The following is a 15,076-nucleotide window of genomic DNA, read 5'->3' on the forward strand; positions in this document are numbered from 1 at the left end:
TTTGTCTCCCCTCAGCCTTGGGTTCCAAAGAAAACAACCCCTGGATATAGAATCTTCCCCCACAGCTATACTTTTCTAGTCATGCCAACATCCCTGTAAATCTCCTCTCCATCCTTTCCAGCACAATCACATCTTTCCTGTAACGTGGCAACCAGAACTGCACAGCATGTTGCCAGACTAGTACTGTATACAGCATTAGCTGAGGCAGGAAGGCTATACTAGAAAAGGAAAACATCTCAATGCCTTTTAAATCACTTTAATTACCTGCCCTACAACCTATAATAATCTGTGCACAATACTCCAAGGATCCTCTGTTCTGCGATAGCACTCAATATCCTGCCATAGACTGTGTTTTGCTTTGCCTTGATAAAGCTCCTAGTATGCAATTGCTCGCAATTCTCAGGATTAAATTCCATTTGCTACTCTTCTGCCCAGCTGACAAAACGGTCTACATTTCCTGCAGTCTAAAGCACTACTCCTCACTGTCAATCACATGGTCACTTATGGTATCATCTGTAAACCTCTTTACTGTACCTACACACTGAGGTCTAAATCATTAATTCATATCACCACAGCAAAGGGCCCTGTGGAACTCCAATGGAAATATCCTTCCAGTCGCAGAAAATCACCCATTGACCATTACTCATTGCTTCCTGCCACCGAGCCAATTTTGAATCAAATTTACGACTCTTCCTTGATTCCCTGGGCTTTTACTTTTTTGGACCAGTCTGCCACGCGGGACCTGTCAAAGGCCTTGCTAAAATCCATATAGTCCTCATCAAACCTCACCAGTTGTTATCAGCCCCTCCTCCCCCCAAGAGATGCTACAGTCTCCAACGTTCATGCCCATCTTAACCAGAATCCTTTTCTTGGACCTCTCCAACCAGGTATACAGTCTTGCCACAGCTCTGACCAGCCCACGAATGACACACCATTTGGTTGTGACAACCTACTCCTCATTATCCTTCCTAACCTGTCCGCAGCCTTAAACACAATCCTCCTCCACTCAATCGCCATCTTCCTCCAATACCTCACGGTTGCCCAGTTGAATTAAACCAAGTGAGTGCAGTTCCATTCCTACCTTATATAGTCATAGCCAGAGAATCACCAGCAACAATTATTCTTACACCTGTGCCATCACCTCTGGTGCCTCCATATCCGTGCCCCCCCCCCCCCCCCACCTTCCCATTTCTCATTTATTTCCTCTCCTCAGAAAACACCACACCAGTCTCAACAAATACAACCAGTGACACCCAGCTTTTTCCATCCTTCTCAGCCTCTAAATTGTCAAACTGCTTATCTGATATTTAGCAATAGATGAGGAGAAACTTCTTCCAACTGAACATTGCGAAGACTGCAGTTTTAGTCCTCATCTCAAACTCCTTTCTTTGGCTACCAACTCCATTCCTCTTTCACTGGCAATCGGACTGTTCATGATCTTGATATTAACCAAGACCCAGATCAGAGTTTCAAACTTCACACCTGTGCCATCACTGAAACTACCTACTTTCATCTCTGAAATGCTGACTGCAATGAGTCTCCCAATACCAACATGTCCAATTCTAAATACATGAAGGCAGCAATGACAAGTTTAGGGCCAATTGTAGCATAATGGTAATATTTATGCAACAGTAAAAGTGCCACTTGGAGACAGACTTGCAGCGAATTTATTGCAGTTACCCATTGAGACTGGGTTACATCCAAAATAATGGGGAACAGAGCAACATAATAGTTTGGTGTTGCTCATATTCAAATAATTTATAGTAAATCTCTCTTTCTCAATATTAAGTGTTCAAAGGAGGGTAGGGATAGGATCCCTCTTCATCAACGGGAAGATTAATGCCTTTTGGATGTGTTCTCATGAATTTCTTGTGGCAATTCAGGAGTTACAAAAACAGACAGTTTGAGAAACACAATAAATGGCAAACAAAAAAGATTTTAGACCCACTTGCATTACGTGTGTTCCCAATGATGGCACAATAAAAGAGCTGGAGTACAGAAAAATGCTAAACCTATATTTATGTAATTATCTTGACAGAGCAATCAGAGACCACTTAGAGTATCATAATAGTGCTAAAGGCAAAGTTAAATGAGCTATGTGATGCTACAGCTGAATTTTCAAATGCATAAATAATTTGCCAAGAAATATTTTGCTTGTACAAGACCACAGCGAATTGAGAAAGCAAGTGGAAGATTATAATTAACTCTCCAATGGGCAAGAGCGTCGCCACAAGAATTAGAGGATACCAGGTTAAGCTTACTGAGATTAGCTCACCTGAGATGGATCAACAGTTTGAGCTCTACAAGTGGTCTAAATCCACAAGGCTAGAATGGGAGTAAAAATCACCAATGATTGCTTCACCTGACAGCTGTGTCCCTTGCAAAAACAACTAATTATTTTCTTTAAAATATTTGACACCTGCAATTGAGCTGCTACAGACAGAACTGATCTATAAATTCTGTATTAAAAAGTCAATCGCATTCAAGTTGCAGCATATAACAGATCAGACTTTTTGGTGCAATGTCTGATGACTTAGACGCCGACACAATTCTTCAGAAAGAATACGAAAGTGCAGAAAGTGAGACAATCCATGACAGGGCAGCTTGCTTGGCAGAAATACAAGCATACAATCTCTTCGTAGTGAGGAAAGTGGCAAAAGATCCTGTGAAATTGTTATGTTTAATGACTTAGTTAGTGCATTCACGGAATAAAGTGTTAAATCACAGATAACAGGAAAGGGTGCACAGACTTTGTAATGGACAAAATCAATAGGTTGCAGACTGGCTTAAGAGAAATTAGAACAATGCATCCTTGCATGGCCAGTGCCCAGTTACGTGAACAAATGCAGCGTTATGTTTAGCACCGGGAAATTACCATACAGGCGTCCTCCTTAACACCATCAGATCAAAAGACTGGAGGAATAAGTGATGAACGTCCTTTAATGATTTTTGAAGTTCTGAATTTGTTTTAGGGAAACAAACATTTTTAAGGTCTGGTGCTAGATCTATTGAAATAAGTTTTATTTTGCTTAAATCCAGTGACAAGCTTAAGTCCCCCTGATACAGAAATGCCATTTTTCCCATGGGGGTCAGCTCTCTGATAGTAGGGTTATTTACTTTATAGAAACACAAACATATTAAGAACTAAGTAAGGACTTGCAAACATCGGAGGGGCTTGTTTCTCTCCAGACGGAGAAGTTACTTGAGATTGCTGAGCACGATAGGACAGCATATACTTGCAAGATTTGCAGGAATGCAACTAGAGTTAATCCCAGGAAGTATTTCTCGGCACAGTGAATCACTGAAACAAACTGCCAATGTGTGCAGCAAGTATGAATTTCTGATTGAAGAAAATCTATCCTGTACCCAAGGAAAGAGAACACTGTTACAGGAGGCAAATTGGTGGTTAGCCACGATTATGAAGATTTACTGGCGATGGTGTACTCTAGGGACTTTGCTCTTTCGCCTTAAGGAGTTGTGCATGACCTGCTGAGCTCTTTTTCTCCATTTACACTTGATAATCTTCCATCCAAGAAATTACATCATCCCTCCACCTCTTAACCAACCAACTCAACCTATCGTCTAACCTCAACACATTTTGTCCCAATATCTTCTTTGCCTTGGTGTCCACCTGCAACTGACAGCTCTCATGAACTCTTTGTCACATTCCTGTGAAGCACACAGAGGGTTGACAGTAAAGCCCGGGTTCCTTTCACAAGTGCTCACCATCGAGCCGCACCAGCAGCTGAGCTTTTGTGGATGGCTGGGGACCTCTGTCTAGCCCAGGACAACCAGCTGCCGAAGCTTTTGTTAACTTTGCCTAATTTGTAGTTTGCTGATGCCCAGCTACTGGTCAGGATAAAATGGTGAAAGGTAATTGGCCAAACTGTTAGTAACTTGCAGCATCAGGAAATGTGAAACAGAGCAGTATGTGCTGAAGTAGCTGACCTGAGTACAGTTGGACTTCAACATACCTGGAGTGAGGGTGAGAGGGGCAGCCTGACATCACACCAATGAAGTTAGATCCCCTGCAGAGATCTGATATTCTGTACTTCCGAAGGAGTAAGGTGGGGATAATCTGATGTCCTTGAGCTTGTATCACTCAAAACATCGAAACTTCAGCAGAGGAAGGCAAGAAAGGGGTGGGAAAAAAAAGTTTGACCTTTCAGATAAAACGTTAAACTGAAATACCATCCGATCTCTCAAATGGATGCCATTAGGTCCCTTAACAATATTCAAAGAGGAAGTACCACATACTATTAGTCCCACAATCAACATGACCTTTTATCTTAGTGGCACCTTGCTGGGCATAAATTGGCTGCCACATTGATGCTATTATAATACTAATGACAATTCAGAAACACAATGTTTGTTGTGAAGCATTTGGGATGAACTGAAATCAAGAAGGCAGTGCATAGATGAGAGTTCTTTGCTTTAAATCAGATGAAACAGCTTAGAGGAAAATCAGAAATCTCACGTGGAGCCTTGAATTCCAGCCAGCTTGGACCCTTGATCTTCCGGTTGAGGAGCAGAAGTTCAAGACTCGAAGTATTCGTGCCAAACACATGTGAAAACGTTTCCCCTTTCAAGTCGGAAGGAAGCGGAGGCAGGTCAGCCTACAGCAAGCAACAACAGCAATTAGACAAGTTTCAGCAACGATAACATAGAAGAGTACAGCACAGGAACAGACCTTCCGGCCCATAATGTTGTGCCAAACTAATTAAACTAGTAATTAAATGCCTAACTAAACCGACCCCTTCTGCCTACACAATGTCCATATCCCTCCATTCTCTGCACATTCACGTGCCTATCTAAGACTCTCTTGAACGCCTCTATCATATTTGCCTGCACCACCAGCCCTGGCAGCACATTCCAGGCACCCACCACTCTGTAAAAATTTTGCCCTGCACATCTCCTTTGAAATTACCACCTCTCACCTTAAATGAATGCCCTCTAGTGTTAGACATTTCGACCCTGGGAAAAAGATAATGGCTGTCTACTCTGTCTATGCCTCTCATAATCTCAGAAATCTCTATCAGATCTCCCTTCAGCCTCTGCCACTCCAGAGAAAACAACCCAAGTTTGTCCAACCTCTCCTTATAGCAGCTGCCCCCCAATCCAGGCATCATCCTGCTAAATCTCTTCTGCACCCTCTCCAAAGCCTCCACATCCTTCCTATAATAGGGTGGCCAGACTTGAAAGCAATATGCAAGAGGTGGCCTAACTAGAGTTTTATAAGATTGCAAAATAACTTCCAAACTCTTGAACTCAATGCCTCAACTAATAAAGGCAAGCATGCCATACACCTTCTTTACCACCCTACCAACCTGTGCTGCCACTTTCAGGGAGCTATGGACTCCAAGATCCCTCTGTACATCAACACTGTTAAGGGTCTTCCCATTAACAGTGTACTGTCCCTTCACATTAGATCTCCCAAAGTCCATCACCTCACATTTGGCCGGATTAAACTCCATCTGTCATTTCTCTGTCCATATCTGCAACTGAGCTGTATCCTTCAGCAATCTTCTACACTATCCACAACACCACCAATCTTTACATCATCTGCGAACTTACTAACTCACCCATCTATATTTTGATCCAGGTCATTTTTAAACATTACAAAACAGCAGAGGTCCCAGTACAGATCTCTGTGGAATACCACCAGTCATGGACCTCCAGCCAGAATAAGTCACATCAACAACTACCCTGTCTTTCTACGGACAAGCCAATTCTGAATTCAAACGGCCAATTCACCGTGGATCCCATGCATCTTAATCTTCTGGATAAGCCTCCCCTGAGGGACTTTGTCAAATGCCTTACTGAAGTCCATGTAGACAACATCCACAGCTCTACCTTCATCAATCACCTTTGTCACTTCCTCGAAAAACTCAAAAAACAGTGAGTAAGACACGACTTGTCCCACACAAAGCCATGCTGGCTATCCCTAATTAGGCCATGGTTTTCTAAATACCCATAAATGCTATCCCTAAGAATCCTCTCCAGGAGCTTCCCTACCACTGACATGAGACTCAATGGTCTATAGTTTCCAGGATTATCCCCATTTCCTTTCTTGAATAATGGAACAACATTAGCTGCTCGCCAGTCCTCTGGGACCTCACCTGTGACATGAAGATCTTTGTCAAAGCTCCAGAAATCTCATCCTTTGCCTCTCTCAACAACCTGGGGTATATTCCATCCGGTCCTGGGGACTTATCCACCTTAAAGTTCTTTAAGGGACCCAACACCACCTCCTTCTTTACCTCAAAAGGTCCTAACATATTAGCACACTCCACACTGATCTCCCTATCCTCCATGTCCTTCTCCTTGGTAAATACTGATACAAAGTACTCATTTAGGACCTCTTCCATATCCTCCACCTCCAAGCACATATTCCCTCCTTTATCCTTAAAGTGGTCCTACTCGCTCTCTAGTTATCCCCTTGCTCTTGATATGTATAGAATGCCTGAGGATTCTTCTTAATCCTACTTACCAAGGACTTTTCATCACCCCTGCTGGCTCTCTTAATTCCATTCTTGAGTTCTTTTCCAGCTTCTTTATAATCCTCAAGGGCTCCATTTGATTTTAGCTTCCTAACCATTACATACACTTCCCTTTTCTTCTTGACTAAATTCATCACCTCTCTTGACATCCAACGTTCTCTTACCTTGCCATCCTTGTCCTTCCTTCTTACTGAAAGACACCTGTCCTGTACTCTGTGCAGTTGGTCTTTAAACACCCTTCACGTGTCAAATGTGGACTTGCCCAAAAACAGCTGTTCCCAATTAACTCTTCCTAGATTCTGCTTAATACTCTTATAAATTTGCCCTGTTCCAATGTAATACTCTCCTGAAAGGTCCATGCTTATCCTTATCTATTGGCATCTTAAAATGGTGACATAACAATGAGATATTCACCGTACAAGTTTGTAGAGAGCCACCAGGCAAGCGTTCAAAGATTTTCAGGCTTGTTGATAAAATGCTGAATACCAGCAGCTTGTCCCGAGAGACTGGGACTTTGGTATCTACTTATTACATATAAGTTACAGCACAGAACCAGACCACTTAGTCAAAACACTGTACCAGCAACGATCATCACCAAAAAGAGAACAGCTAACCACCTTATCTTGACAATCAATGGCATTACCATCAGCAGGTACCTCACCAGTAACATCCTAGAGGTCACCATTGACCAGAAATGTAACTGAGCCAATCACATACGTATTGTGGGGACAAGGCCAAGTGTTCTGCAGCAAATGGCTCACCTGACAACACCCCAGAGCCTTTCAATCATCTACAAAGCACAAGTCAGTGATGGAATACTCTTCCCTGAATGAGTGCAGCCCCAAAATGGTTCAAGAGCCTGAACATCATTCCAGACAAAGCTGTTTGCACAATTGGCACCTCATCCAGTACCTCAAGCATTCTTTCTCTCCATCACTAGAAGACCGTGGCTGAGTGCGTGCCAACAGCAAAATCCATCGCCGCCACCAAGACTTCCTTAACATCATCTCCCAAACTCCTGATCTCTACCAGCAAGAAAGAGCAGGACAGAAGATGCATGGGAACTCCACGATCTGTAAGTCAGATGCCATCCTGACTTGTAAATTTAATCACCATTACTTGGAACCCCACATCCAACAACATCACATAGGTATCTTTACCAGCATGCATCAGTTCCAGGTGGCACCTCCCAATACAGCAAGGGTGGTTAGAGATTAGTAACTATGATCATATCCAGCCAATATAAAGAGAAACAACATATTGCATTTGGATATCTGTGAGACATTTCACTATACTCACTGCATATCTGACTTCCAAGTATTCACAATTTTCAGGGACGTCTGGGATTTCAAAAGCGTACTTTTTATCCACTTTCTAAAAATTAAAACATAACCACATCAGTGAAGTCATGGGATACAAATGACCCTCTGAATTCTGGACAGTACTCTGTTAACCAACCTTTGATATGAATTTCATTATTTTGTATCTTTCCGCAATCACTTCACTGAATTCCTGATAAACATCTTGTAAACCTACAGGTGTGTCTGTATCTTTGCCAGTTTTAAGATTTATGCGCTGAAAAGAATTCATAAATAGTACATAAATTCAATGATTACCATTTTCAAAAAAACATTAAATCTAAAAATCATTGAAGTTGGAAAGATCACGCTGCATGATTCACTCGATAATGTAAAACCTAATGATCCAAATTCTCATACACCGAACAGTGAGCAAACTAAATATACTAGGATTCCATACAGCACATAATCACACTTTCTGGAAATCAAAAGCAGCCAGGATCAAATATAGTGGTCACGAAAGTTTAACCCCTATTCTTCTGTTAGAACCATGTGATGTTTTGTTTTTTTTGATAAGGAGACAAAGTCTTATCATAAAGATGAACACCTTTCGCATTAATTGTAAAGGCGGTAAGTGCTGAAATTGCCAAAGCTGGCAAGACTGGAAATGATTGGATACTTGGCCTCTCAATCAAGCTTCCTAGCTGTGCGGCTACATACAAGTGACTGCAATTGATCTTGCGCACAACAAGCCATTCTCCACATAGTGCATTTCTCTGGAGAAAATAATCCTACTTTTAATGGGAGATGTTGCAGTTATGTTTATTTCTACTCTTCTTTTGATATTATTTTTAAATGAGTAAATTAACTTTTCACTGGAGAGTCAAGGGTACAATGCAAATTAATCTTCCAAAATTCTGTAGATTCTGGAATGATTTCTATTGATTGGAAGAGCAGCAAAGGTAGCCCCAGTATTTAAAGGAAGGGAAGGAGAGAGAAAACAGGGAGCACTGATCTGTTGGCCTGACATCAGTAGTTGAGAAAATGCTGTAATTTATAAAGTGATATCAAGGCACTAAGAGTATAATAATATGGCTTTATGAAACCATACAGGGATTTATGAAAGGGAAATCATGTTTTACTTATCTATTGCATTCTGAGAATGTATCTAATAGAGCAAGATGAGGGAGAACCAGTGGATGCGGTAATCAAGGTTAGAGCACATGGAATCGAGGATGATATACAAGGATGGATTGAGAATTGGGTAACAGATAGAAATAAACAGGTACTTCTCAGGGTGACGGGCTGGGTCTAGTGGAATACCACACGGACCATTGCCGAGGCTCTACATCAATGATTTGGCTGTGGGAACCAAATGTAACATTTCCAAGTTTTCTGAAGAATCAAAACTAAGTCAGAACATGAGTGGTGATGAGAATGCAAAAAGAGATCAAGAAGATATGGACACCTGAATGAGGTGGCAAGTGGTGTAAAATGTGGACAAATGTGAGGTTACTTACTTCAGTAGAAAAATCAGAAATGGTGACTATTTTGTTTTAAATGGTGAAAGACTGAGAAGCATGGATGTTGGGAGGGATTGGTGTGTCCTTGTATAAAAGTCACTGAAAGGTAACAACAGGCAATTAGGAAGTCAAATGTTATGTTGGCTTTTATTGCTGTAGGATTTGAAGACAACAGCAGGGATATCTTACTACAATTATATAAGACCTGGACTAATGTGAACTATTTTGGTCTCCTTACCTATAAAAAAAGGATATATAAGATGAAGTGCAGGAATGGTTCACCAAATTGTTTTTTGTGATGGCAGGTCTGTCACATAAGGAGAGACTGAATTGCCTAAGCTTCTATTTGCTAGAGTTTAGAAGAATGAGAAGTGACCTCATTGAAACAAACAAATTTTCCAAGGGCTCAACAGGATAATTCTGAGGAGGATGTTTCCACTGGTTCAGAAGTCTAGAACCAGGATTTCGTCTCAAAATAAGGGGTAAACCACTTAGGATTGGAGTGAGAAGAAATTTCATGACTTGGAGTGTGGTGAATCTTTGGAATCCTTTACCCTGGAGGCCTCTGGAGGTTCAGTCATTGATTACTTTCAAAACAGAATTTAATAGATCTTTGGATATTTGAAGAATCACAGATTATTGATTTAGGGCAGGAAAACAGTGTTGAGGTAGTAGATATTGTTGAGTGGCTGAATGGTCTACTCCTGCATTTGCCTCACCTAACTTCACAGATGATGCAGCATTGTCAATAAATACTCTTTTCAACTAAAATGTCAGCAAATATTCTGTGATCATGTCTGTAGTGGAGTTTGAACCCATAACCTTATAAGTCACAAGAAATCATGAAGAGACATTTTAACAGTTCCATAAGGGGATTATCACAATGAAAATTTCATGTTTTTTTAAACTGAAAAAAAATAGATTTTATGTTGGCAGATCTTGCATTTCAATTTAAAAAGCAATTAAAATTAAATACGTTTTAAAAAATTGTAACTCAATTAGTTGATAATGTTCAAACACTAACTCATCCTTCAATAAACTGACTCAACAAATTTACAAACAAGTTTATGACAAGGTAACAACTATTACACACCATTTCCCTTGGCAACAGATATACTGTGCGCTCAATGTTTCTCACAGCCACACAGCAACTGACATACGTTTTTGCTGATTCAATCCACACTTTGCCGAAGAGAAAAACCACTCCTGATGAAGAAATAAAATAGTCAGTTATTATCCTTCCAATATAAAGTGCAAAGATACATCATCAAGGTCACTTTATTAGATCTGTAACAGATTACAAAGACAAAGCAAGTTTCATTTGGTTCCAAGCAGCGATACTAGGTTTTTTCCAGTTAGCTTAATAAAACGTAGATATCTGCTTAAGATCTGTCTGACATGGCACAGCACTGCTGCTGATGATCCAGAGTCAACCTTTAGACATTGCTCGAACATGAGCAATTGCTTGGGATTTGTATTCAAAATTAACGCAAGCAGATAGAGATAACCATATCTGCATGGTTCTGAAATGAAATGGTAGGATTGTCAAATACATTTTGATAATCCTACCATTTTTGGGCCAAACTTTGCAGGTAAATGTAGTGAACCGTTGGTCTATATGAGCAGATATGCAATTATTGTAGGTAAAGATGTTATATAGGAATGCACAAAGTATGACAAAATAGGTACATGAATGTCACAGAACTAAGTGAGTCTGACCCAGAAGCTATAACTGGTGCAGAGGGATCCAAGCTGAACTATATATTCTACGATACTTGTTTCTGTTTTAAGAGAAAGAAAAGATCAACAAACTGGAAAAGTGAAAGAAGAAAGAGTTACAGCCCAGACTATCACGGTAGAATTGGTATTGGTGGAGCTCAGAAGTAATGAAAAGCAGAAAACATAAGTGAGAAAAGTTTATTGGCTCGCTGACAGTAACCACAGTGCTGATCAAGGTATAAATCAGCAAATTAGAGAACGTAATAAGAGGATTGCAATAATTATGAGAATTTTAATCATCATGTTGACTGAGCAAACCAGACTAGCAAAAGACAGATGTAAATAAAACCAGCAAGTTGCAATCCAAAAAAAAAATCACTTATGCAACAAGGGCATAAACAACAGAAAGAAGCTGATGGTCGTAGAGCAACAGAGACGGCCCACAGATTTCAATGTGGGATTCAGTAAAAAAAATGTTTGTGCAACTAAAAAACAGGACCACGGTGAGGTATCGTATGTCACTCTGATCACCAAATCAAACCATAGCAAGAGTAAAACATACATTACCATGGATGATGTCAGGTATTCTACCACTAATACTGATCAAACACTTTATCTGGAAAAGCATGTTAGATCATAAATCAATCAACAATGGTCTGCATGGAACATATCAAAAGCCTGTGGGATAAAGAGATGATGGATTCTGCTGAGCTGACTGTCAAAATCATTTGGCAGAATGCCTCAACACCAGAACTTGCAACCAAGCACTGAGACTTTGCTTGGCAGGTGATGAGAAGGGCCGTTCTTCCCCGTCAGATCCTTCCTGCAGTGCAGGAGTCACAGCACCACCACACACCGACTTCAATGTGGCTTCAGTGGAGACGAGACTGTTATCCATCTCCTTCTGGAATGAGTGTTTGCCAAGGTAGTTTGAAAAGAGATAGAGGTCTCTTTCAAGGTTCAATCTGTAGAGCTGTGTAACACAGTCTTCTACAGGCCTTTTCCAGGGGGGGACACGTGGAGACAAATAACTGCTGCTGGGAAATCATCAACTTGACAAAAGATGTCCTCAGGTCAGCCCTAAACTTGCTAGTCTTCCCGAAACTCCATGTCCTTCAAGTGCCGGGACATGTCCATGGTCAAATGGTACAGAATATCACACTGAAGTTGAGTGTTACATGACGAGGATTGCGCTAAAACTTGGTGCAGCTACCACAGAGGCACCTTCCATGGTACATCGCAGGGCTGGAACTCGTGTAAAAACCTCTCAGACTGTTTTGCACAAGAGATGTGCATGACGTAATATTTTTGAAATAAAAGGGAAAAATGTGGATCCATAGGTGTATTTCTACCAGAACCGGGAAGGCTCAAATGAAAGGAATTATTCATAGTGAGGGGGGAACTGTTGCCTCTGGTTTGGAAACTAGGGAGAAAGGGGTCATCACTTTAAACTGCCTTTGGGCATTAGGGAAAGGGTCAAAGCAAATCACTTTGACCCTTGATTTATGACATGAAGCAGCAGAGGCAAGATCAGCTAAGTATTTAAAGCAGAGACAATTTTCAAAGAGATACAGTTCTTAGCCAAATCAATGGCTCAAGACAACAGTAAATCTTAAACTTACACAACTAATAAGCTAAACATTTTTACTTTCTAGCACATAATTATTAAAACACAGCAAATAACCATCCGTCCATAGCCAGTACTAACCATTGTCGTCAGTATAATTTTAAGGAAGCATTATTATTGCTATTATATTTTAACTACCATATTTATGGAATACTGCCATTACCTGGTTGATGATACTGGTCCTCATAAGCATCAATCCAGTAGAATCTGAAGACTTGCTCTCCTTCTGAATCTGTTACCAATGGTAAACGACCCGCATCCACCTGTACTTCAACCACCAGAGGATCACTTTCATTTTGGTTCAAATGATCCCAAAACGATTCAATGACAGTAGAGTTTCTGAACAAGACCAAGAAAATATTTAAGATTGTGCAAAACACTTTCCTTCAGGAATAAAATACTGCTGAATAGGACCACCACCTGGGATGTGATGTGGACCAGCATGATAGACCAGAATCAATGTGCATTGTCTATGTCGATTTCTGGAAAGGATTTAATAATGTCACAACTAAGAAATTAGTGAAAACAAGCACAGGAAGATTTAGAAGTGAGCTTTTGATGAGGGTGGGAAATTGGTGTGGAGGAAAGAGAGAGGGTGTTTTGAAGTATTCAGAGATGGGAGGTAAAATGTAGCATTTCCTGAGGGATCTGTTCCAGAGTCTCAGTTTTTCCATTGTACATCTTGACTGGATTAAGGGATAGAGATTGCATATCAAGTTTATGGACAGCACCAAGTTATGAGGTATAGTAAGCAGAGTAGATAGCAGCAGAAGATAAAAGGACATATAGCTTAAGTAAGTAGTCAAAACCACAGTATATGAAATTCAATATTGGGAAAATGTTAAATGATCTAATTTGCTTTCAAAGAAAAAAACAGAACATTTTCTTACTGGGGAAAATTTGATAGTGGATGAGCAAAAAGCTTTTGTTGTCCCCTGTTAAAATCTAGTGGACAGGTACAGCAAATAATCAAGAAGCTTCATGGAACATTAAAGCATATCCAAAAACAATTGGAATACAAAAGGGAAAACGTGATGCCTTAAATTGTAGAGCTTTGGTCAGGTACCATCTGGAATGTTGGGAACCAAGAAGATTCTTCCTTATTAACATATTATTAACATGCATTGACAGGTCAAAGCCTTCAAAATGTGAAGATGTTTAAGGATTACCATAAGGAGAAAAGAAAGGGAAAAAAAAATTAAGGCTTCCTAAAGAGAGTTTTAATGTAAGTGGCAGCAACTTTGGATTTTAATCTCTTCATAAAATTTTGAGCTTGTTTCACACATCTGCACTTCACTTCGCAAATTTAAGGAATAGGCTCCAAAATAACCAAAATGTCAGACAAACTATTTAGAATTTTAAACCTCAGGTCTATATTCCATGAATGACCACCTTAGTAATCAAGCCAGAAACACGAGAGACATTAGAAAACGAGGCCATTACCACAACTGAAATTCTTCAACACTTCACCAACCCGGATCAGCCTTGACATTTCCAAACTGGGGGACCAGGTTGACATGAAAAGCTACTTCAGAAACCACAGCATGATATTCAACCAGAGGTGTTCACTTACCCAGGATGCACAAAATTTGATCAGCTCTCTCACTACCTGCTGGTGAAATTCTTTAAACTATATCCAGGGTGGAAGTTTATTTCCAAATCACCCTGACACAACTTTCAAATAATAAGAAAGGCCACAAACAGAAAGGTGAACATATTCAGAAAGAAAAGCTGGACCGATCGCAGCTGTAATTTTCCTCATCTGGGGAGAAATTGGACACTCCAATATTCTGGGCTATAAACTATGGCCAACTACAAACACTCTCACAATCTGTTGGAGGAACTCAGCAGGTCAAGGTGTGTGTGTGTGTGCGTGCGTGCGTGTGTGTGCGTGTATGTCGATGTTTTGGGCCGAAACCCTGCATCAGGACTCAACCCGAAACATTGACAATTCCTTCCTCCGCCATGCCCCCCCCCCCCCCCCCCCACACACACACACACACACACAGATGCTGCTTGACTCGCTGAGTTCTTCCAGCAGATTGTTTCTCTAGATTCCAACATCTGCAGTATCTTGTGCCTACAAACTGTCTCCATTGGTATTTACAGGTATCGCAATAAGCCTCAAGTATATTTTGGATTGAAACTCTTCCAGATAACCTACTTCACCAAAATCATCTTAAACTAATGCTTTCAAATGAAAATAAAGAACTGAGATGGAACGCAAATTAATCCTTCATCAACATTAGCACCAGATCAATTCTGCAAGGGTCCTATCCTATCCTTTTGAGATATGTCCGAGCATGGCAACAGACTGATTCTTTGGTAACTGGAAAATTGACTGTTCGATACAACTGCTTTATTTTGCAGGAGACTCAAAAAAAAACATATTTTACCCAACCCCTTCTG

The 15,076-nt window shown here is 40.5% G+C and overlaps 1 protein-coding gene across 1 annotated transcript in view; it reads right to left on the reverse strand.

Annotated features, from left to right (window-relative positions):
• The window catches only part of pola1 (polymerase (DNA directed), alpha 1), a 210,286-nt gene that overhangs the window by 178,899 nt on the left and 16,311 nt on the right, over positions 1–15,076 (reverse strand). The window contains exons 10-14 of the mRNA XM_052013854.1: positions 12,831–13,006; positions 10,415–10,527; positions 7,959–8,075; positions 7,800–7,874; positions 4,478–4,616 (exon numbers count right to left, since the gene is read on the reverse strand). Coding sequence (XP_051869814.1) covers positions 4,478–4,616; positions 7,800–7,874; positions 7,959–8,075; positions 10,415–10,527; positions 12,831–13,006 — 620 coding nt within the window. The remainder of the gene's footprint in view (positions 1–4,477; positions 4,617–7,799; positions 7,875–7,958; positions 8,076–10,414; positions 10,528–12,830; positions 13,007–15,076) is intronic.

The sequence above is a fragment of the Pristis pectinata genome, chromosome 4 (genome assembly GCF_009764475.1).
Source record: "Pristis pectinata isolate sPriPec2 chromosome 4, sPriPec2.1.pri, whole genome shotgun sequence".
Classification (NCBI taxonomy): Eukaryota; Metazoa; Chordata; class Chondrichthyes; order Rhinopristiformes; family Pristidae; genus Pristis; species Pristis pectinata.